At 42.9% G+C, this 25,517-nt stretch overlaps 1 protein-coding gene across 16 annotated transcripts in view; it reads left to right on the top strand.

The window, feature by feature from the left end:
- CC2D2A (coiled-coil and C2 domain containing 2A) overlaps window positions 1-25,517 on the top strand; it is a 300,925-nt gene that overhangs the window by 80,985 nt on the left and 194,423 nt on the right. For all 16 annotated transcript variants that reach the window (XM_058192299.1, XM_058192308.1, XM_058192307.1 and 13 more), the window contains 3 exons: window positions 8,847-8,983; window positions 11,924-12,055; window positions 18,496-18,705. In XM_058192299.1, the coding sequence (XP_058048282.1) occupies window positions 8,847-8,983; window positions 11,924-12,055; window positions 18,496-18,705 (479 nt within the window). The remainder of the gene's footprint in view (window positions 1-8,846; window positions 8,984-11,923; window positions 12,056-18,495; window positions 18,706-25,517) is intronic.

Raw genomic sequence — 25,517 nt, 5'->3', positions numbered from 1 at the left:
GAATTATTTTCATTTTAACCCTAGCTTTTTTACCTTCCCATATAAATTTATTAATTCCCTTCTGCCATTCCTCAAGATTCTTATCTTTCTTAATTATTGGTATCGACTGAAAGAGGAATAAAAATCTAGGTAAAACATTCATTTTAATAGCAGCTATTCTCCCCAGCAAGGATAATTGCATTTTTTTCCAAACAATCAACTCCTTCTGAATTTTTTGCCATAAAACCTCATAGTTATTCTTATACAATTTCACATTTGATGATGTAATATAGACCCCTAAGTATTTAACCTTCTTTACAATTTCAAATCCTGTTATTTCCTCTAATTATCCTGTTATTTCCTCTAATTTTTTCTTTCTGTTGTCTGGCCATAAGGTCTTAAGTTCACATTTGAAGGTCCAGAGGTCGGGGAGTTGGCGCAATCCTGAAGACAGCTCATTCCAAATGGCCGGTGCCGCCACAGAGAAGGCTCTCCCCCTGGGGGCCACCAACCGACATTGTTTGGTCGACGGCACCCTGAGGAGGCCCACTCTGTGGGAGCGCACAGGTCGTTGGGGGGCTATCGGTGGCAGAAGGTGGTCTTGTAAATAGCCCGGTTGTTCTGTTTCCCTCCCCCAATACTCCCAACAAAGAGTCAGTCAAAGGCCTTCTCTTCTAATTTAATTACATAGATAAATGTCCTGGCCACGTCTACCCACGGGCCTGCCAAGTCTCTGGAGATAACGAGGAAATTATAGATAAGGCCAGAATTACTCACGAATATATTTTTCCCTCCATTGATAGAGTTTGCCCGCGCAAATTCATTGCTTTGTCCAAGACAAAAAACCAGGAAGTCCCGCCTCCTATTTATAGTCTCTGCAGATGTCACTGCATGACCATCATTCTTTGGCTTTGTCCCAACACTTCCTCTGCTGCGCACGCCGGTCACGTCTGCGCAGTCTTGCATCACTCCAAAACTGTTCTTGGGGCGTTGCCAAATCAGAAGAAGGCTCGGGAGAATCAGGCCTTGCCGGCCCCTCCTCCTCCCTTTGGGTGGGTGCCAGGGAGGGAGAGGGCCCAAGAGAAGGAGGCCTTGCCAGGTCTTCTCCCTCACTTTCTGAATCATCCGGGTCCAGGAGTCCGGGTCCAGGAACCTGGGTCACAATACCGGTCCTAAGCCATGGAGCGCTTTAAAGGTGATAACCAGCACCTTGAATTGCACCCGGAAGGCTACCGGCAGCCAGTGCAGGCCGCGCAGGATAGGTGTTATGTGGGAGCAACGAGGTGCTCCCTCTATCACCTGCGCAGCCACATTCTGGACTAGCTGGAGCCTCCTGGTGCTCTTCAAGGGGAGCCCCATGTAGAGAGCATTGCAATAGTCCAGACGGGAAGTAACGAGGGCGTGAGTGACCGTGCGTAAGGAGTCCCGGTCTAGGAAGGGGCGCAACTGGCGAATCAGTCGAACCTGATAAAATGCTATCCTGGCGACGGCTGTCAAATGTTCCTGTAGGGATAGCCGATCGTCCAGGAGAACGCCCAAGTTGCACACCCTCCCCCTGGGGGGTCAACACTTCACCCCCAACAGTCAGCGATGGCGTAAGCTGACTGTACAGGGACGCCGGAACCCACAGCCACTCTGTCTTGGAGGGGTTGAGCTGGAGTCTGTTCCTCCCCATCCAGACCCGCACGGCTTCAAGACACCGGCCCATCACCTCGACGGCTTCATTGGGGTGGTTCTGGGTGGAAATGTACAGCTGAGTATCATCAGCATACAGATGGTATTCCACCCCGAAACCACGGATAACCTCACCCAGCGGCTTCATGTAGATGTTGAACAGGAGAGGCGAGAGAACCGACCCCTGTGGCACCCCACAAGTGAGGCATCTCGAGGTCGATCTCTGTCCCCCTGCCAACGCTGTCTGAGAACGGTCAGAGAGATAGGAGGAGAACCACCGATAAATGGTGCCCCCCATCTCCAATCCCTCCAACCGCCGCAGCAGGATACCATGGTCGATGGTATCAAAAGCTGCTGAGAGATCTAAAAGGACCAGGACAGAGGAACATCCCCTGTCCCGAGCCCTCCAGAGGTCATCCACCAACGCGACCAAAGCTGTCTCCGTGCTGTATCCAGGTCTGAAGCCGGACTGGAACGGGTCTAGATAGACAGTTTCCTCCAGGTATTGGGGAAGCTGATATGCCACCACACTCTCAACAACCTTCGCCCAAAAGCGAAGGTTGGAGACTGGACGATAGTTCGCCAATACAGCTGGGTCCAGGGAAAGCTTCTTGAGGAGGGGCCTCACCACCGCCTCTTTCAAGGAATGAACCAAGTCTTTTAGTTTTGCAGCTGTTATGTGAAACCAAGATTGAATGATTGCTTCTATTAACTGGGTTTTATTGCTGGGTTGCTTCTGACTAGCAAGTTTCTTTAGTCGGCTCCATAGATTTTCAGTTGGGTTAAGATCTGGGCTATTCCCAGGCCATTCAGTGGAATATGATTATCTTGAAACTCCAGGAAAAAAAAGTGGTGTTATTAGCCATCAAACCTAAAAAATTCACTTTTCCCAAAAGGTTTCCACAATTTTGGCCACTACTGTATCTATCTATCATCTATCATACACCACCATACTGGGTCTTACTACAGGTAGAGAAGAAATAGCGTACAGGGGGGAGGTTCAAAAACTTTCCACATGGTGCTTAAAAAACAATCTGCACCTGAACATCAGCAAAACCAAGGAGATGGTGTTGGACTTCCAGAGGAAGAGAGAGGAGCCTGCCCCACTTTACATTGAGGGGGGCTGTGTAGAGAGAGTTTCCTCCTTTAAATTCCTGGGAGTCCATCTCAGTGAAGATCTCACCTGGAAAAAACATGATCCAGGTGGTCAGGAAGGCCCAACAGAGACGCCATTTCCTTAGGGTCTTGCGTAAAAACAGGGTGGAACAACAATTGATGACCTCCTTTTACCGGTCCACAATAGAATATGTCCTTATTATACTTATTGCATGCTGGTCTGACAGCCGTGGATAGAAAAACATTTACAGAGGGTGGTGAGTACAGCACAAAACATTGTGGGCTGTCCCCTGATACCACTAGATGAGATCACTAGGGTGAGGAAAATTCTCAGGGATGACTCTCACCCTGGTCATCACTTCTTTACCCTCCTGCCATCGGGAAGGAGATATAGAAGTATAGCCAGCCATAAAAACAGGCTGAATAACAGCTTTTATCTGTGGGCTGTCAGACTCCTGAATGAGAAATAACATCATAATTACGTAGTATGATGACTGCAAGGCTGGCGCAAAGTGTAACATACAGCGAAGCAGGCAGATTGAGTTGCTCACTGAGGAAATGGATTTCAGGCAGGCAGATTCAGTTGCTAGCTGATGCAACTGATGTAAAGCATGACTTTGCCAGCCTGAAAGGAGCAGCAATTATAGGTAAGTGAGGAGGGGGGAATTGGGTGGGCATGGATGGGGGCTATTGTAAGAGGCTGTTAAAAATGATTTTAAAAGCCCGTGATGATGAGGCAACTCATCTGGGATCGCCAGAGGAAAAAAAGATTTTAAAAGGCTACTCTGACAATCCCAGCTGAAGTTGCCTCATAGCAGCCAGAACCTCTTAAAATAATTGTTTTAACAAGTTCGGCCGAAGAGGTTGTTAAAAAAGAGTTTAAAGGGTTCTCACGATCCCAGTCGAGCCGCGGGATCGTCAAAGGCTTTTTTATTTTATTTTTAGAGGCATGTTTTCAGCTGAAGAAAAACTGCTTTTAAAAGTAAAAAAAAACAACCTCATGATGGCACAGCAGGGGCAGGGGGCGGTGTCAGGGATTTTTGCTACCGGTTTTCCGAATCACCAGCCACCATCGCTACCAGATCGGGCGAGCCAGTCTAAACTGGGAGCATTTCACCCCTGCTTGAAACCCTAATATTTATTAGAGTTTTTAGTTTTTTAGCCAAATTGAATTAGTTTTTAAAAATGTTTTTTAATTTTTGTGATTTCTTGTTTTACTTGGCTGTAAACCGCCCTGAGTCCTTCGGGAGAAGGGTGGTATATAAATTAAAATAATAAATAAATAAAAATAAAAATAATATTAACCCGAATCTGCTTTAAAACAATTCAGCAGCTCCCCGGAACCCAGGGTGCTGTCCAGGGTCTTGAGCCCCAAACGCTGACCCGAAACTGGGCAGTGTGAAGACTCAGGGAAGACGGAGCGTTGGAAAAGGCCAGACGGTTGCTATGGGGGCTGCCTGAATGAGCGGCAGGGCCCTTCGAATGCCTAGTGGTGGGCCGGATCAGCGGCGAAGAGCACCTGACTGAGATGTGCACAGCCGGCGCACTGTGATCTGGGCTCAGGCAGGGGAAGACCAGGCCTAGTGAAGGGAGAAGTCTGATCCCGCAGCTTGTCCTGGGGATCGGCGGGAGACCCACCAAAGGGTTGATCGAGAAGCAGGGTGGTGCCCATCAGCCCTGAGTGAGTTGAGTCTGCTCAATCCCCTGAGGCTTAATTATGGCCGGAACCTGGGAATCCTCCCATGGGACCCCAGCAGAATGAAACATGGTCACCCTTACTGACTGCAGCCACGGGGTCAATGCAGCCTGGAAGGAGCTATGAAGCTGGCTCAGTTTGCCTTGGCTCGGTCTACTGTGGGCCTTCGTTCCCCAGCCGCTGCAGCCACCTGGTCCCATGAAGCCTGGGTGGAGCTGCGATACAGGCTGTGGCTGAGTCAGCACAGCCGCCGGAGCCTCCAAAGCCAACTCAGCCTCCCTACTTGGAGGCTGCTCCCCCCACATTCCAAGAAAGCCTGCAGCCAAGGCGCCAGCTTGGCCAGTGCTTTCTCCTGTGGCTAGGAGAAATTGCTTGCCGTGAGGCAAGCCAGCAGAGGCTATGAGAGACTCAACCGGCCGAGCTCATACAAAACGGATCCCTGGGAGTGGGAAATCAAGGGTGGGGCTTTTTTCCCCCCCGCACCTGCAACTTCTCCCCACCAGCTGGCCGCATTGTTGCAAGTGAGGCGCTAACCTCTGGAATGCTGGCTCTGCAGACCTTGCAGAACAAAGTGGAGGAAATGCTAGAAGAATCCATCAAAGGAGAAGTCCCCCGTCAAAATCCTGCTGGTTTGACGATCCCTCATCAGAGGCAATGCAAGGGAAAGTGCTGAAGGGAAATCCCTTCTGGCCAACCCAGCTACCTGACAGGCCTGCAAAGCTGCCTGAAACCCCTGTAGGTGGACCCAGATCAGAGGCTCCTGATTCAAGCCGATGCCAGCAGAAACTCCACCCCAGCGGGGGTTGGATCCAGATGGGAGAGCCCCCCCATCTCAACTGGGCCCTTGCCTCCCATCTCATTCTCTCTGTCTGCACAGGAGTGCATGGAGACCCAGTGAAAGAGGTGCCTACCAATAAGCCCACCACAGAGGAGCAGTCATGGGCTCCACATGATGCTGAGGAACGACTGGAAAACCCCTCCTTCAGTTTCATACCAGAGGCAAAACTTCCCAACTTGACCATTCAAGGCTGAAAATTGTGTAAGAGGATGGAAAGAGAGAAGCCCCCTGAAAAAAGGGAAATTGCCAAGCAGGCTGTACAGGTTCCACTCCCTCCTACAGAAGTCAAGGGAACTCTAGCCAAAGAAAACCTATCAACCCTAGTCAAGGGAAGCAGCGAGGAGGATGACCCGATGATAAGTGAAGCCATTCATCCCTTTACTGTCAAAACCCTGATAGTGGTGCTGGAGACAGGGGCCCAAGGAGAAGTAGAAGCAGTCAGAGACATCGGCTGTACTAGATGCCTAATCAGTCTCCCCAAAGTCCCCACCTAGACATACGTACGAGGCCCCTAGCACGACCATCTGCTTTTAGCAGGTCGATGGCCCACTAATCGGCGGAGCCCCTGCCACATCAGTCACAGAACTGATCAGATTAGAAATGGCCCTGCATCAAGAACTCATTCGATTTGTCATAGCCCCAAAAATGACTGAGTCAATCATACTGGGGCTCACTTGGCTAGACAAATGGGGACCAACCATCATTTGGGAGGATGGCTACTGGAAGTTAAATATAGGCATCAAACCGCTGCCTCCCATAAAGCCAGACCCAGGCCAAGTCCTAAGCCATGCTAGTAATAGCAAGCCGCAGGCTGCAGCCTCTGCAACCGAGGTGCCACCTGGCTGCCCACAAGTGCCAAGGGAATACCGAGACCTAGTTGGTGTCTTTAGCAAAAAAGATTGCAACTTCCTCCACCCCCAATGCTTGACCAATTGTGCAGTCGAATTCATGCCGGGAGCCAAGTTGCCCAAACCAAAGATACACTCCATGGCTCCCAAGGAAATGGAGGAGCTAAGAAAGTACACTGATGCCAATTTAGTGTGGGGTTTTATTCAACCCACAAAGTCCAGGGTGGCTGCCCCAGTACTGTTTAAAGAAAAAAAGTTGGGATGAGGCTTTGTGTGGATTTTTGCAAAATTAATGCCCGTGTGCATGGAAAATACATATCCCCTCCCACTCATGAAGGACATGCTAAGCCATGTAGCCAAGGGGAGGTGTTCACCAAACTGGACTTGAGGGAGGCCTATTACCATATAGGAATCAAAGAGGGAAAGCAGCCTTTAACTGTCTGCTTGGCAGCTTCCAATTCAAAGTCTTGCCATTTGGTCTGCCAGGGGCCCAGCAGTCTTCATGCAATTAATCAATGAAGTGCTGCATGAACACTTATACAAGGGGGTCCTAGTTTACCTGAACACTATTCTCATAATCAGCAAAACTCTCGAGGAGCACATAAAACTGGTGCGGCAAATGCTGAAAAACCTCCTTGCAGCTAAGCTCTATGCAAAGCTGTCAAAATGTGAATTCCACCAAACCTCCCTTGATTACTTAGGGTACCAGATATCCAGCAGAGGAGTGGAAATGGACCCAGGAAAAGTAAAAGCAGTACTAGACTAGCAACCTCCACACACCCGAAAACAACTTCAAAACTTCCTGGGATTTGCAAACTTTTACAGACAGTTTATAGCAGCATTTGCAGAAGTCACCTTGCCCCTAACAGAATTGTTAAAAACCTAACCCTAACCCAAACCAGCTGCTCCCCTGCTCAATGGACTGTCCAAAAGCCTTTGAAAAATTAAAATGACTCTTTGCTGAAGAGCCTATTCTCCAGCACCCAGACCCAGAGTGGCAATTCATTATCCAGGCAGACGCCAGCAATGTGGCTGTGGCAGCTGTACTCCTACAAAAAGACCCACAGAGGCAACTTTTATCCTGTGCCCAGGGGTGAAATGCTCCCGGTTCGGACCAGATCACATGATCCGGTAGCAATGAGGGTGGGTAGTTTGGAGAACCGGTAGCAAAAATCCCTGGCCCCCCCACCCATGCCCACCCAATCGCCCGGTCCCAATTTGCCTACCTGGCAGTTCCTGCTTCTTTTGGTCTTGCTCGCTATTCTGGCCTTGCTTCAGCTGCTGCAATCAATTGCATCAGCTAGCAACTGAATCTGCCTGCCTGCAATCCATCTAATCGGTGAGCAACTCAATCCGCCTAAATTTCCTTTGAATTGGGTAAGTAAGGGGGGGAGCTTTAAAAAAATAGTTAATTGGGTTTTTTTTAAGGAGTTTTATTATTTTTTTTAGACATAGCAATTTAAAGTTAAGGAAGTTTTAAATTTAGCTGCTTTTATCTAAAAATATAAATAAAATAAAATAGTAAAATAAAATATTTGTGCGGCTTTCTGAGATTTGCCTGGATAATGAATTGCCACTCTGGGTCTGGGTGCTGGAGAATAGGCTCTTCAGCAAAGAGTCATTTTAATTTTTCAAAGGCTTTAGGACAGTCCATTGAGTTAGGGTTAGGTTTTTAACAATTCTGTTAGGGGCAAGGTGACTTTTGCAAATGCTGCTATAAACTGTCTGTAAAAGTTTGCAAATCCCAGGAAGTTTTGAAGTTGCAGGGGCCATTTTGGGTGAAGTGCAGCTGCTTTTACATTGTGTGTGAATCAGTTGTGTTGTGTTGTGTGTTGTGTGTATATAGTTGGAAGAATATATATAGAAAGTTGGTTTTTGGGCTTTTTGTGGCTGTGTGAGGTTCCTGCAGCAGCAATGGGCAGTGGTGATCCCCGCAGCTTGGAACAGCTGATAGGCAGTATTCCAAGAGGCTGATCCAACCGCCCATCAGGTGCTTGTGCTAAATCAGGCTGCTAAAGCTGACCAGGCTGTTTGCTGCAAGGAGATAAATTGCTGGGAGGTAGAGGCAGAGGCTCTAGGTGCAACTTATACTTCGGAGCAGCTTATAGTTTTAAAAATACGATAATAATAATAAGAGATAATTTGTCTAGCAGTTAAGGCACCAAGCAGGAATCCAGGAGTCTCAGTTCTAGACCCACTTTAGAAACAAAAACAGCTGAATGATTTTGGGCCAATCCCTGTCAGCTCCAGGAAGAAAACCAGGGCAAGTTGCTTCCAAAAGTCTTGCCAAAAACCCCTGCAATTATTTGTCCAGGGAATCAGTAGTAACCAATATTAGTAGTAGTAGTAGTAGTAGTAGTAGTAGTAGTAGTAGTAGTAGTAGTAGCAGCAGCAGCAATAGTGTTAAGCATCTCTGTCTGTCAACCCTTCCAGATAAATCCGGCAGATAAGCTAATTATACTTTTATATGGCTATATTAACAAAACCTTGCAAGTCTGAAAGTACAAAACTCCTACTATTTCTTTACAGCCTGATCAATTTAGGACGTCTTTCCTAAGTTTCTTTCTCTGACATTAAGGACCAATGGGTTCCTTTCTCTCCAATCTTGTCTGACAGTTTCCTAGGTAGCATCTCATTCCTGCTTCCCTCAATGTTATTCTCACATATTGTTACATGATCTGTATCTTCCTTCTAGTGCCTCCATCTCTGAAGATGCCTGAAAAAATGCAACCACGGTTTCTTGAGGATGAAGGTTTCTACACAGGAGAACGTCCTGTTGTGTCATTGTCCAATCAGAACATCATGGAGAATAGGATACTCAAGCAGGAACAGGTATGGTGCCTCATGCAGATGGTATTTGCTATAATAATTTATCTTCCTTAAATGGTTCAGTTGCCGATGTTTCAAGTGAACTTGGGGACTCTATTTTTAATAGCTCTTTAACAGATTATATAATTTAAAAGGGTTGGAAATATGCATAAGAAACAAACTATTTGGTAGATGGAGGACAAAAGAGTTGCAACCCTTGGGTGAAGCCTAATTTAAAGTAAATGAAGCATGGGTCTAGGACAGTGGTTCTCAACCTTTATAGTGCTGCGACCCCTTTAATACAATTCCCCACAATGTGGCGACCCCAACCATAAAATTATTTTCATTTTGAATTTATCGCGCCTGAAGCCGTATTGACTAGCGATCTGAACTGTTTGCGATTGCCTTGAGGACGGAGGTATTAAAGCGGAGACTCCTCCCCTATTAAGTTTATCGCGCCTGAAGCCAGATTAGGCTATCGATTGGGAGTGATTGCAGCTGGCTTGAGAGGGAGACATCAGAGCAAAGATTTCTGTCTTTTTTAATTCATCGCGCCTGAAGCCGAATTCGGCTAGCGATTTGAAGAGCCTGCAGCTGGCTTGTGGAGTCAACCATTGGAGCGCGATTCTTCGACTCACAAGTATACTTCCCATATTTCCGATGGTTTTAGGAGACCCCTGGCAAATCGTCATTCGACCCCCAACGGGGTCCTGACCCACAGGTTGAGAACCACTGGTCTAGGATGACTCATGGTAGCCAGGTCAGTGTGGATGGGTGGGTGTGAACAGGTGAACAATGACACAACTGACCCTACATGGTTGAGTGGTGTAGACAAGTAGGCATGGCACCATTGACTGAGCACCACCAGGTAACTGGCTGAGTGGGTGGGACCGGATGGGTACAGATGAGTGGGTGTGGTTGGGTTAGCACAGAACAAGTTGCACTGGCTTCCTGAATGTGGGGACAACTTGGTGCCCCATCAGCTCCTAGCCTCCCTGAATTGCCTGCATTCAGATACACCAGTCCACATTTATGGACTTTTATCTGCATCAGTGCTGGGAAGTTGCCAATCATGCCCAGGTTTGGTGAGAAGGACCTCTCCTTTGGCATACTGTCTATGTGTGCATACATGTACACATACAGATGCAGACAGAAATACCATTCTGACTTTGGGGACTTTTATGTCCATCTGTGCTGGGAAGCTGCCAATTGCTCATGGGTTTGGGGGAAGAACCTCTCCTTTGGCATGCTGGATGCTCATGTATGCGGACACTCACCCCATTCTGATTTTGAGGACTTTTATCTGCATCCATGTTGGGAAGCTTCTAGTCATGCCCAGGCTTGGGGAGAAGAATCTCTTCTTTGGCATGCTGTGCACACATGCACACACACCATTCTGAGCTTGGGAACTTTTATAAATTGTTTTCCTTCCCTACCTTGATTAGCAGTACCTCCCTTTGCAAACTCCAGACTAAACTTTAAATGTCCTGTGATGGCTCTCAGCTATTCCCTTCTGTTCATGATCTGCATCTTACTGCCAATTTGTGATGCTAGAATGAGGCAAGTCCCCAAGCTCGAAATTGTGTGTGTGTGTGCGTGTACGTGTGCATGTGTGTGCTTGGCTGCCGGCAGTTTGGAGAGGCAAGGAGCTGGTAGAATGCTGAATTACACATTCAGTTAGCTGGTCCAATTTGTTCCGTGCCAACCCAGGAACGCCCACACATTGCACACACCCAGCCATGTCCAAACAGCCACGCCCATCTGGTGATGCCCGCAAGCTGCACCAACCCAGCTGCACTCACCCTGCCACACCCACCTATGTATGTCCACCTAACCACTGTGAGTTGTTCCATTCCAGTGAAGCACTGCAACTGATAGGGCTGAATGCTAGGTCCACTTCTGTACAGATCAGCAGAATGGAAATGTGGACACATAGACAAATGCAAATTTCTATCCTTTAATGAGTTTTTAAATTAGTCATTCTATCCTTCCACTGGGATAGTATTAGGGAGAACTTGAGAGCAAGGACTTGCCCATTATGACATTGGAGACTTGAAAACTTTGGGAAGAGGAAGGATCCTTCAAAATCTGAGCCTCTCCCATCCCAATCCATCCTCTGCAGTCCTTTCCTTCTTTGGCTGTTTCCCAAGGTGGGGTTTTCTCTTTTGACAGAAGAGCAGATACCAAATGTGAGATGCCTGACTTCAGGAACATTCCAAGAACTCTGGGGCATAGAAATCAGGCTTCAGTCCTGTATGTCTTGGGTTTGACTATTCTCAAGTGAGGGATTCATACATAAACTTAATTTCTTCAGTTTTTCCAAAACCTTTGGAACTAGTGTGACCATTGGCATTTTAATGTTCTTAGGGACCTCAAAAAATGGCTGCTGAGGTGGGCTAGCAGATCACAAAATGACTGCTGGGTCATTCATGAACATCAATTTACTAGAAGGAAGCCTCCTTCTGTCATTCTCTATGTCAACTTTGTCTTTCTTCTGGGCCAACGGATACATTTCTGACTCAAAAACTAGTATCCAACCACCTTCTATATTTAGTTAGACCCATTGGAAAGTTTGACATATTCCTGGATAAGGAGATGATACTGGCTTTTTTAAAAAAAAGAAAATTCATTTCACTTACAATATTTGCATACCGCTCTGTTTAAGAAACACCAGTACGCTTTACAAAACAATAATCAATGCAATAAAAAATAGCAACGTATGTGAAAGCAGTAGAGACTGTAAAACCAATGCTGTTTAGAAACTAATCATAATAGTAGCTGATTTATATTCCTGTTTCCCATTACATGAAAAATAATAAAATATTTTTTTAAAAAAATCAGGTAAGACTGGAACCAATGATTAATTTCCTATTGATTGTTAGCTTTCATTTTCTGAAGAATAGTCTAGTTTTAATAAGATACTTCTGGCAAAATTAAAATATTTTTATGTCCTCTCTTTTGCAGGGGAAAAAGTGGTTTGGAGATGATGGTCAAATTTTAGCATTGCCCAATCCAGTTAAACAGTCCCTTACTAGACCTCCATTGTTTCTTATAAAGGGGGACCAAGAGACGGACCTTGTGATCTTTTATAAAAAGGTAAGCTGGTTATTGCATGTTGTTAGATGCCTCAGTGCAGAATGGCTGAATACAAATCACTGCCCAATTCATTGTTTTTCAACTTTGGCAGATTTAAGATGTGTGGATTTCAACTCCCAGAATTCCCCAGCCAGAATCAGCTAGACTGCAGACCATGATCTGCATTACCTACATGAAGGGCTTCTGGCAAGGGATGGGCTGCACTTCATAAGAATCAGGAAAAATGTATTCAGAAAACAATTGGGTCAACTTATCAGAAGGGGTTTAAACTAAAATTGAGAGGGGAGGGTGACCAATCCTTAGGAGCTTTAGGACCTGATAAAGCATAAACTTCAAGACAACCAATCAAATAATGAGAAAATAACCTCAGAAATAAAGTAGGAGATATAGGAAGCATACCCAGAGTCAGCTATGCAGGACTCAGTGCCTATACACAAACACCAGTTTGGGGAACAAACAGGGTGAACTTGAAGTACTAGTACATTAGGGCAATACTACAGGCCACCCAACCTAACATAAGACATAAATGAACTTTTTGCTAACCAATTAACAAATGTATGTAGGAAATATGCCACAGTTGTAATGGGGGATTTTAACTATCCTGACATCGACTGGGAGACAAACTTTGCATCAAGTGGGCGATCAAACAGGTTCTTGCTCTACTGACAAATTTGTCATCCAAATGTTAGAGGAGGGAACTAGAGCTATACTGAGCCTAATTCTTACTAACAGAGAAGTGATAGAGGGGGTTGAAGTTGCCAGAACTTTGGGGGAGAGTCATCATGTCATATTGGAATTCACTATAATGCCAACACAAACAATAGAACATAAACCAGTGTTTTAGACTTTAAAAGAGCTGATTTCCACAAACCTAGGGAGAACCTGGGAAGGATTCTATGGTGAAAATCTTAAAGAAGAAACAACTCAAGAAACTTGGGAAACTCTGAAAAATATGGTTATAAAAGCCCAATCCAGCTCAATACCACTGAAAAAGAAAAACAAGAAATCCAAGAAGAAACCAGTACAGTTACACAAGGAAATCTCTGAAAAACTGAAAAACAAAAAGGATAAATATAAAAAATGGAAAAAGGAACACATAACCAATTAAGAATACCAATAAATAGCCCAAACTTGCAAAGATAAAGTCAGGAAAGAAAAGGCTGAAAATGAAGTAAGACTTCCAACAAATGTCAAAAATAATTTTAAGTTTCAACATATAAAAAACAAGAAAAAGATTAAGAAAACAATCAGTCCACTAATGAGAAAGATGGCAAGGAAGTATTGGGCTGTAGAGAGAAAGCAGAGGTACTTAACTCATTCTTTGCATCAGTCTTCATGCAAAAAGCTAATAAAACCGAATATGCCAAAAACATAATCATAAAAAACATAGGACACAAATTAAAATAAGCAGGAAAATGTAAAGAGGTAAAGAGAACACCTGTCTGATCTTGATGAATATAAATCATAGGGATCTGATGGATTATGTCCCAGAGTTCTGAAGGAACTGGAACTGGAAGAAGGGATATTGAAACCATTGAACCATATCTTTCAAAGATCCTGGAACACTAGGGAACTACCAGAGGATTGGAAAAGAGTAATAACAGTGCCACGGTTCCAAGTAACACCTCCAACAAAAGAAGAATCTGAGGCTAGAGATTCCTCAAAGTTTCATTTTATTAGAGATGTCATATTGGCACACCTGGGAAAACCCGAATCTAAAAGCTTCCAGGTTTTCCTCACCCATAGGAAAATGCAAGTCCCTGCTAAGCACCCACGTGTCTATCACATGGTCCAATCTCTTTACAATTAGCCAAAATTCAGAATCTATTTAATTTCCTTGTTTCTCCTCTTTTCTTTTCTTCTTCAATTATTCCTCTTTTCTTCAGAAGTAAAATGATCTCCTCAATTATTAATAATCCAAGTCCAGCAATAATCAAATCCAATTAAAAGTCTATCTTCCAAGAAAGAGGGGAGATGTAACAAAAACCCAGATGCAACCTATAGTCACTCCTTAAATGTTCTCACAGAGTCCAAATTATCTTCTTCTATATGGCCAAGGACAGGTCTTCCAGCTGTTACTTCTTTTGTTTTGTCTATTTAAATAGAGTATTACAGTACTTTTTCTTTCTTCCACAGATGGCACTCTCCATTTCTATTCCATACAAGATAGTTTATTAAAACCTGTTAATTGTCAAAATATCCAGAGATTTTAAGGTAGTCTTAGAAAATGTTGTTTTCTTCTGAAAATCATTTTTTTCCTTTTAAATTTTTTTACTTTCTCCAATTTACCAAACATGAAACTACTTCTTAGGCTCTGTGTTACAATCCCCACTTTTTTCTTTTTCCTGCATATGTGGTCCCCCCCCCCCGAGCGCCATATAGCCCCTAATCCAAGCTCAGGGATTTCTTTAAAACTCTGATTTCAATTTTTCTTTTTAGTATAAATTGGCAATTATCTCACCCAGTTCTAGCACTCATCCAAACACCGTTCCAGCTCAATTCTTCAGTCTGGTTGTCTCAACTTCAAGGTGGCCACCAAAAGATGGCTGCCACCCCCGCTGCTGATTGGGAGAGCTGTTTCTGTTCCAGCAAGGAAATTGCTGATTCCTCGTGGTCCACAAATGCCTCTCCTTTCTTCACCATCCCTACAAGACGGCTATGGCTCAAAAGCCTCCTGGGAGCGGTTTGTCTGGCTGGATTTTTCACGGCTCATCAGAGCCCGCTATTTTCCAGTCCGTTTTTGCTGCAATGTCAACCGGAAATCCTCCTATTTTTAGTTTTTGATAGCCGTTTTCCCACATGATGATTGGTCCCCATTTGTCTAACCTTGTGAGGCCCAATATGATTGATTCGGTCCTTTTGGGTGCTATGACAAATCGGATGAGTTCTTGGTGGTGGATCATTTCTAGCCTAACAAGTTCTGTGACTAGTGTAGCTGGGGCTTCATTTATTAGCATCCCATTGACCTGTTCAAAATGGATGGGGCATGCTAGGAGTTTTGTGGCTATGCCTAGCTGTTGGATTATGGGGAGACTGATTAGACATTTGATGCAGCCAGTGTCTATGATGGCCTCTACCTCCCCATGGGCCCTCATTTCTGGCCGCTCCAGTAGCAGTTGTTAGTCCTGGATGGTGTGGGCTGCAGTGGTTTGGGTGATTTAGCCGGGGTTTGGTGGCCCAGAGGTCTTCTTGTTGGTTTTTCTGCAATCGGCTTCCTCTGGGGTTGGATCTCCAGGTCATTGCTGTGCTGTATCAGGCTTGTATACATTCTGGGACTTCTCTGATGCGGCAAGCTTGTCTGAGATCTGGGTCAAGGGCTTCTTTGAAGTGGTAAACGAGGTGTCAGCATTCCAGAAAAAAACCCAACTTCAAACTCTGAAGCAAGCATTTTTCAAAGTTCTATTTACTAGAATAGGTAAAGTGGCACATCTGGGAAAAGCCGAATCGGAGAGGACCGGGTTTTCCCTCCGTAAAACCTCCCAAACCATCCCCTCACTCCTCACATGCTCCAATCACCATCCATCCCGTCTCGATACAGCACTCCAACCACTCTTTCTCCATATGCAGGATCGGCCTGATCTTGACAGACAGGAAGAATGCTATTATGTCTAAAGACAACCCCTCTACTAATCCCCACTCTGTCGTGTCCCACTCCTCCGCTGACGGCCGGGTCAGGGAAAGCCGAATCAGGCTTGCCTCTGCAGCTCTGCCCAAAGTCCTAGCAAAGTCCTCAGAGCAGGCAGGAGACCAGTAAGTGACTTCAGCAAGATAAGTTCGACTTTTGCCTGACTCAGAGACTGCCAGAAAGCAGATCCTTTATATAGGCCATGGGGTGTGGCTCCATGACTCAGCACTCATTAAGGCCTGCCCCTCCCTTCCTTCTGTTGCCTCCGCCTATCCAATCTTCTGATGCGAGGGTCACTCCAATCAGCTGTTGGTAATAAACCCTCCTCAGGCTCACATGCTGTGGAGGAGTGGGAGGGGTCTAGCTGCTCCGTTTGCCTGGGCATGGAGTCAGGGCTGGGGCCGGGAGGTGCTCCTTCTTCTGCAGTTTGTCTGGGCATGGAGCCAGGACTGGGGCCGGGAGGCATACATTCCTCCGTGTTCGGGAGCAGATAAGAAGGCCCCGGCTGCTCTGAGGGCGGGCAAGACACAACACACTCCTACTTTCCCACACATGAGAAAGTGGCAGCACAGAGCTTTCAGCCTAATGTGGCTTCCAAAGCTGACATGAGGAGGTATTCAGGCCAGTCCCTCAGCTTTCCAGCTAGCCTTCGGAATTCCCATACTAATTCCTTGGGAGGCTGACCCACTTGCTTCCAGGCTTTAGTCTGGGCTTTGGCTTCTAGTCAGTGGGCCGTGTTCTTGAACTGGCCTTGGAGCAGTTGGACAAATTCATCTGCATCATCTAGCTCCGGGGCTCCCTCAGCTATCAACTCTGCCGCCTCTCCTTCATTCATGTCATCCGCAATTGCTGAGATCAAGTCCCAATCAGTTGGATATTGGTCCCATAACATTCAATGTGGGCCCAGACCCAATTGAGGAAGTAGGCCAGCTTTCCTGGGGTCCCATCAAATGTTGTTCTAAATCAAAGGAGTGGCTGGCGGGACTGGCTACAGGGCTGTTTGCAGGGCCTGCATGGGTTGCTGAGCCAGTACTGGCAGCGGGACCGGTACTGGCAGCGGGACCATGGTTGGACTTGCACTGGTTGCTGGGCCAGCGCAGGCTGCAGGACTCAAGCTGGCATTCATTGGTATTGCACCCACCCCTGGCCCGGGTAGAAAGCCCAGCCAGGATAGATTTGGTTGGCTGGAGGCTATCCGAGAACTGGTTGCTGAGGTGGGGTGCTGGGTCTCAATAGTCCAAGTTGTAGTTCTTGTAGCGCCAGACTGGATTGCCGTAATGGGCTTCATTGCTGCGCCATTCTGCTTCCAGCAAGGGCTGTCACTCCAGTAGATCCAGCCCAACATGTGAGGCTGTGGTGCGAGCTGCTTCATGCTGAGTGAATGGAGGTAGACGTGCCACTCAGTGTTGCTGCGGTTTCCTGGCCAAAAAAGTTTAATGTGGGTTGAGCCAAATGGCAGAAATTGTAAGATGTTGTTGTTAGTTGCGAAGTCATGTCGGACCCATCGCAACCCCATGGACAATGTTCCTCCAGGCCTTCCTGTTCTCTACCATCCTCTGGAGTTCATTTAAGCTCATGTCTACTGCTTCAATGACTCTGTTCAGCCACGTCGTTCTCTGTAGTCCCCTTCTTCTTTTGCCCTCAATCTTTCCCAGCATTAGGCTCTTCTCCAGTGAGTCCTTCCTTCTCATTAGGTGGCCAAAGTATTTCAATTTCATCTTCAGGATCTGGCCTTCTAGCAGTCAGGATTGATCTCCTCTAGGGCTGACCAGTTTGATCACCTTGCAGTCCAAGGGACTCGCAGGTGTCTTCTCCAGCACCAGAGTTCAAAGGCCTCAATTCTTTGGCGCTCAGCCTTTCTTATTGTGGGATAGAAATTTTCAATTGCATATAAAGAAAATTTGTATAAAATGTTTTATAAATGGCATTTTGCATCAACAAGACTGGCAAAAATGTATAAGGATAGATCTGCTAAATGTTGGAAATGCAACCAAATACTTGGTTCTTATTACCATATGTGGTGGAAATGTCCAAAAACCAAAAAATACTGGATCAAAATACATATTTGGTTGGAAAAATGATAAAGCAGCATATGGACATGAAACCAGAAATATTTTTATTGGGCATTCTCCCGGAAAGATGACAAAGGGACTATATAAATGTATTAACTGCAGCTAGAATTATATATACTCAACAATAGAAGTGTGATGAGATCCTGACAGATGAGAGTATAACAAAGAAAATATTAGAATGTGCAGAAATGGATAGACTAATGCTTACTATTAAGGACCAAGAAAAAACTGAACACTTTTTGACATGGGACTTATTTTACCAATAGTTAGACAATAAAAACAGAAATTAGAAATGCAGGGACATAAAAAAGATCAATGTTAAAATGGAAATTTGATAAAATAGACAAACAAAATATTATTGTTATTATAGTATCAATGTTATGATGAATGTTATTGTAAACATTTTGATTACTATTGCCTAAAAACAACTGTACCCAGACAACAAACTGTTATATGTTATTCAAATAAAGTAAATAAAACATGAAAAAAGAAGTTCTTGATGAATGTCAATTTCACATTCTATTTAACGTATCCTTAGGCATTACGTGATATTTATTCCTGGTTTGTTAGTCTTTGGTATAGTTAATCTCAGTTATATGTAAAATGAGCCAAAGGTTCATACCTTGTGCTAAAAAGAAAAGCTTCCAAATTAGCTGATTATGTATGATCCAGTTCTTATGTTTCTCTGAAATCTTATTCTATCATACCTCTGTTTGAATGTAGTTGCTTAAATTTTATTTTAGGCTCTAAAAATGAGACTTGCCAACCAGTACATTGTTGGAAATGATGACCCACAAAGTTGTTTTCAGTTGGATATTGATGTTTCAGGATTAATATTCACACATCATCCTTGCTTTAGCCGTGAACATATTCTGGCAGCAAAACTGGCTCAGTTATTTGATCAGTATCTCTCCAGGAAACAGAGAAATGTTACTAAACTCCTTACAGATAAGGTAATTTCACTACTTTTCTTCAGTTTGCAAATTTGTCAATAAAATACCAATCAACATTTTTGTAGAATATGCAGAAGTCTGTATATTTATAGAAAAATGTGCAAATATTAAAATATGTTTGCGGTTGAATACCAGAAAACCTTATTCTGTTATTAGATAAAAATTATATACTGCTAACTACTTGTGCTTGGCAAACTTTACTGAGTTTGTTAGCTTAGCTGTGATATTATCCACTACATGGAGAATGGTTGCAGGAATTGGGTATGTCTAGTCTAATGAAAGGAAGGAAAGAAGATTACATGATAGCACTGTTCCAATATTTGAGGGGCTCCTGCAATGATGAAGGGGGTCAACTTATTTTCCAAAGCAACAAAAGGAAGATAAGAAACAATGATTGGAAATTAACCAAGGAGAGAAGCAATCTAGTACTAAGGAAAAATTTCTAATGGTGAGATCAATCAACCAATGGAATAGCTTGTCTTCAGAAGTTGTGGGTGCTCCATTACTGGAGCCTTTCAAAAAGAGATTGGACAACTATTTGTCTGAAATGGTATAGGGTCTCCTGCTCGAGTAGGGGGTTGGACTAGAAGATTTCTGATGTCCTTTCCAATTCTATTATTCTATGTTCTAAATAATATATAATAAAATAAACCAGGTGATCTCAGGATTGTAGACATGACATGTATTTATGATAGTTGTTTTCCCTGGGTTGTGTGATCCCCTTTTACGACCTTCTGACAAGCAAAGTAAATGGGGAAGCCAGATTCACGTAAGAAATGTGTTACTAACATAACAGCTGCAGCGGTTCACTTAACAACTGTGGCAAGAAAGGTTGTAAAATGGAGCAAAACTAGTTAATAACTCTCTCTTCTACTTAGCATCAGAAATTTTGGGCTCAATTGTTGTCATAAGGGGTTTTGTTTTGTTTTGTTTTGTTTTTTAAACAAGTTTTTATTGATTTTTCAGTTCCCCCCCCCTACACACATACGTAGTTTATGAACAGAGTATTGGCCATATCATATCTTATACAATTTAACATATCCATATACATTTCACTTTATTTCAATTTCTGCCAGTGTTCTTTTTCCATATTTTAATCATGTCTTAATATTTCCATGCTGAATTACATCTTCCTTCACCCTCCAGTTCTAATTTCTCCATTTTTACTAATATTTATTCTCTTTTATTATTTTTTAAGTGTTTCAATTTTTATCCTGATATATTCAAACATATTCGGTGTTGTCTTTCTTCCATTTCATCTTTTCCATTTTACAGCAAACTTTCTTCTCATTCCTCTCCCTCCTTCTTTTATCCTTCCTACTTTCTTCTCTCCTCTCCTACTCCTTCTCTACTTCCCCTTCCTTTCTCCCCTTCCTCCTTTCTTCCTCCCTATCTTTCTCTCCTACTCTTATTTCCCCTCCCTTTCTTCCTCTCCTCTTCCCTTTCTTCTTTCTCTCTCCGTCCTTCCCTCTTTCCATCTCTCTCCTTCTTCTTATCTCTCTCTATTGCTGTATTCATTTTCATTTCAATATATTTAACAATGGTGTCTAGACAACCCCGAATATACCATTTATCAACTATTTTTCTCAGCATTCCACTCATATGTTTTAATTATTAACATTATCTTCATCTTATTCCATTTTTATCTTACAACCTTTTAATTAGTACAACCTTCCATCTCTTATTTTCTTTAAATTCTTATTCACAATTCAATAATTATTTTTCTCTTCCAATAGGATACATTTCAAATGTATCCTATTTCTTCCAATAGGATACATTTACTAACATTTCAATTTTGTCCCATTTTACAATCTCAGTTTCAATTATTTTCAATTATTTTCAATTATTTTCAATTATACACCATACTGCCTTTCATATCTCATCTGCTAGACTGTTTTTCTTAAACAATATACTTCTTCTTTTTTTTACTTCTTCTCGGTTTTATATCTTACTTTCAATCAATTTTTTTATTCTTTTATATCTTTATATCTTTAATATTTCTTTAAAAATAATATATTTTTATATCTTTAATATTTCTTTACCATCCACTATAATTCTTTCACATTCCATACATTCTCAAACAATAAAACATAAATCCCATTATATCTTTCACATTTCATCTACTTCTCCATTTTGCATTTAACAGTATATTTCTTCTTTTTTATTTCTTGCGTTAACTTCATTTCAACTATTTTTACTTCCCTTTTACAATAATTTATATATTTCTTCTAAATTACATTTTACCTAAAATTTCTACTATTTTAATTTCATTTCTGCTACTCATTTTTCTACTTCTTTTAACCATTTTCTTTCAGTCTCTCCGAAATTCCATTTCTTAGTATTTTTCTCCCTTTCTCCCATTCACTTATCTTCTTCTTTTTCTCTTTCTTATTTCTTCCTTTCCATCTCCTTTCTCTAATTTTTACTCTTGGTTTTCCCCCTCAATCTTTCCCCATTTCCTCCTCTTCTCTTTAGTTTGTCACTGCCAATCCCAGTGTAATCATCTATTTTTTTACTCTTTTAATTTTTCCCCTCAGTCTTTTCCCATTTCCTTTTTTCTTTTCTTTTTTGAAATATCCTTCCCCCTCTCCATTTCTATTCCATCACTGTCAATCCCAGTGTAATCATCTATGTTTTTATCTTCAATTATTTCCTTTTTAGCAGTGTATTCTTGTTCCTCTTGTCTCTTCCTCATAATTTCTTCATCTTTTTCTTTTTTACTTTTTAACCACATCTCTGCTTCCTTGTTTCCCTTAAACGATTCTCTCACCATTTGAAGCATCTCCCTTAGTTCCTTATACTCATCCTTCCAGCTCTCCATATTCTCAATTTAAGAAGAAAGGATTTTTAAATTTATTATTTTAACTTATATATAGTTCAAATTCAAGTCCAAATATTCTCTCTTTTTTTTTTCCTTTTCAGTTCAGATGTTTCTTTAAGCCGTTCCAATTCAAATCTTTAATCTTCATAGTCCTTTTTGGTATTATAATGCAGCTGTTTAAACAATCACTTTTCCCGCTTTTCCCATGAAAGCCTAAGCAATGCAATGTTTTCTCTCTCCGTCTCTCTCTCTCTCTCTCTCTCTCCCTCTCGTCCAGCTGATATTTCTCTCCAATACACAAATCCCTGGCAACAAAATGACGCTTGTTAATCCACAAAAATAGTTACTCTGTCTTCCTCAATTAAGTCCTTTTGTTAGTAAAAGATGCTTTCCCTCAATTTTCTTCTCCTTTTATTATTTTTCTTCCAAATCCAATTTTAAATCCAGATGGAAAGTTATTTCTTTTAGGGCTTTAGTCTTAGAGTTTCTCTTTGCTTTTTGTTTCCCTTCACTTTGAATTTCCACATGCCAATTAGCCGCTAATTTCAAGTTAGAAAGTCTTTTCAGCTTTAAAGAATGTTTTCTTCTTACCTGTGAGTTGGCCAATCACTCACCCGGTAACAATACTCCATTCAAATCACCGCTCCTGCTCAATTCTTTTGTTTGGCTGTCCCGACTTTGACAGCTTCTAATGGCTGCCTTTCCTCATCGCTGGGTCGAAGACTAATGCCAGCATTAGAAATTTACAATTTCCCTGTTCGCACCAGCCAGTGCCTCCTTTGTTTGCTGTCCCTCCAGGACAGCCATGGTCCATAAAGGGCCCCCAAAATGACTGGAATTTCAGTGTTTTCCCCAGAACACTGGGGCACGCTGTCTCGATTGTTGTTATAAGTTGAGGGACCACCATCCACATGACCTTCCCAGCCAGTTTCCAAAAAACAAAACCAATGAGGGAAGCCAGATTTGCTTAACAACTGCAGTGATTCACCTAACAGCCATGGCAAAAAAGGGGATAAAGTCAAGTGTGATTCACTGAATAATCATCTTGCTTAGAAATGGAAATTTTGATTCCAGTTGTAGTTTTAAGTTGAGGACTATATAGTATTTGCTGTGTCAATTTTCATTCATTCATTTATTCATTTATTCATGGAGGGAGGGAAAGAGTGGAAAAAAGGAAAAGGAAGGAAGGGAGAAGGAGAAAGAAAGAAAAGAAAAAAGTAGGAAGGAAAAGAAAGGAAGAGAGGTAGGAGGGAGAGAAACAGGAAGGAAGGAGAAGAAAGGAAGGAGAATAGAAGAAAGATAAGGAAAGAAGGGAGTATAAGATTCTACTCTCCAAGACAGATGTGTCAAAATCAAGACCCGTGGGCCACATCTAGTCCTGGCCCATGTGCATGTCACTTGTACACTTTGGGGCTCTGCAGTCCATGCAGTGCAGGTGGGTCTGTGAGCCATAGCTGTTGGGCCAGCCCTTTAAGCCACAGGTAGAGGCAGAGGCGTGGTTGAGAGGGATGCAATCCAATTCATTGGAAGCCTGCCCCATCCCAGAAATGGCTGTGGGCAATTAAAGAGAGATGGGGCTGCAGTGAGGCAGCCTAGTCGGTAGTTGTCACTGCCACATCGTGGCTCCTGCCCACTCAACTGTCAACACTAATCGGGTGACCTCCTTTCTGCTTGGGCTGTGGTGCTCCATAGGCCCTGCACCCCAGGGCGCAACCATCCTTCTCTGTGGGGTGGTTGTGCATTATTAGGCACCTGGCCGTTTCAGACAGCAACTCTGCATCTGGTGTGAGTACCTCATTCCCCTCTCCGGCCCTGCCACACAGTGGAGAGGGTGACCTGGAGCCAGCCCCCACCAATGCTTGGCTCATGCTGTCCTATGCTCCTGTCTCCCAATGGGCCAGGTCCTGTCCACTGCTCACTGTGGGCACCAGCTCTTCCCTTTTGGCCTCGTGGCCCTTTGAGGGCAACCATAATGCTGATGTGGCCCTCAATGAAATTGAGTTTGACATCCCTGCTCTTAAGACGTCTTGAAATAACAGTCAAGGTGTTTCATGATCCTCCCCTTATCCCTTCCCCCAAACATTTTCTCCCAAGTGGAAAGATCTTTTTCCTGTCCTGCCACAGCGATGAATGTGCCAGAGCCTAAAAACCTGGTCCCTGCATCACAGCCATCCTTCAATTAAGAAAACTAAGAATTTGGAGCAGGTTGGATGAGGAGAGAAACACCATTAAATGGTGAGGAAAAATTAAAAGTGCACCTCCCATTGCTTTCTTCAGCACTTCCACAATCGCCCGTCGCCCAACTGCAATCGCCATCCAGCTGCCCATCACGCCCCCTCAATGCCCATTGCCCCCTAGTGTCTCTGCATCAGTACCATCTGCAGCCACGCAATGCTGGATTGTCTGCCAGGAGGCGTGGCTATTTGTCCCATGCAGCAAATTGCCTGGGTAAAAACATGACTAGGGAAATCAACCAGGATGAAGAGCCATGTGTGGAGATGTGAGGGGCCATTGGTGGGAGAAGAGGACCAGCGGAGAATGAAATGCCGCTGAAAGGTCAGTTGCAGCGGGGACCTGGGAGAGAAGTAGATACTGCCAAGGGTCAGACCCTAATAGTCCCATTCCACCAAACAAATGGCTGTCCAGTTTTTTGTGCTGGGTCCCACAATTTCATGGGCTGAAACATAATAATACATATCCTGTCCTCTAAAGTGAAATACATTGAATATTCAATCTTTGAGTTGTTGTTAAAATAAGTTCAAGTAAATGCTCAAATTAACAGTATATATTAATTAAGGTTGAATTCTGAAAAGATTTAAATAACAAGTTTGCTTTGTGTGAATCTTCTTCATTATCTTCTTTGCTTTTAGGTATTTGATTTTTTTAAAAATGTTTTATTGATTTTTTCTTTCACATACAAATTTTATGAACAGACTATTGACCGAATCTTATCATATACAACTTATCATATCCAAATACACTTTACATAGTTTCAATTTCTGCCAAAATATTCTTTTTTCCTACTTTTTTATCTTATCTTAATACTTCTATACTTATTATATAAACAGTATCACCATCTACCCTCAAATTCTAATTTCTTAACATTATTTCAGTTGATTATCTTATCCATTGTTAATTATATATATTCTCTTTTAATTTACATATTAGTTCATTCTTCATCCTAATAAATTTGAGTATACTCGGAGTTGCTCTTCTACCATGCCATCTCCCTTATTTTACAACAATCCTTATTCTCCTTCTCCTCTCTTTCCCTTCCCTCCTTTCTTCTATCCTTTTCTACTTTCTTCTTTCCTCCTGTCCTTTCCCTTCTCTGCTTCCCCTTCCTTTCCCCCACTCCTCCTCCAGTCCTCCCTTTCTGACCTCTCCTACTCTTATTTCCCCTCCCTTTCTTTCTCTCCTTTTCCCCTTTCTTTTGTTCCTCTCTCTCCTTCCTCTCTTCTCCCCTCCTTCTATCCCTCTACTCCTCTCTCCATTCTCTCTCCATTGTTGTATTCATTTTCAATTCAATATTCTCCAAAATGGTATCTGAGCAACCCCAGTTTTTTCTCTATTTATTAAATGTTTCTCGATATCCCCATCATATTTTTTTATTATTAACAATATATTTCATCCTATTTCATTTTTACATTGAAACATTTTAACTTAGTTAACCTTCCACCTCTTACTTTCTTTAATTCCTAATTTCTTATTCTAACATCAATTAATTATTTTATTTCATCATTTACTAACATTTCAATTTTGTATCTTCATTTCAATTATTTCCATAGTTAAACCAAATTACATTTCATATTACATTTGCTAATTCATTTTACAATTAACAATATACTTCATCTTGTTTGCTTCTTACATACAATATCTACTATTAACAAAATGCGCTTAAATCATCTAATAAATGCTTTATTTCCTTTCCTTCTCTCCATTATTCTTCCCCTTTTAACCATTTTCTTTTGGCTCTCCAAAATTCCACTTC

The sequence above is a fragment of the Ahaetulla prasina genome, chromosome 8 (genome assembly GCF_028640845.1).
Source record: "Ahaetulla prasina isolate Xishuangbanna chromosome 8, ASM2864084v1, whole genome shotgun sequence".
NCBI classification, from domain to species: domain Eukaryota; kingdom Metazoa; phylum Chordata; class Lepidosauria; order Squamata; family Colubridae; genus Ahaetulla; species Ahaetulla prasina.
The sequence above is the reverse complement of the archived record's forward strand: the minus strand, read 5'-3'. Positions and strand labels throughout refer to the sequence as shown.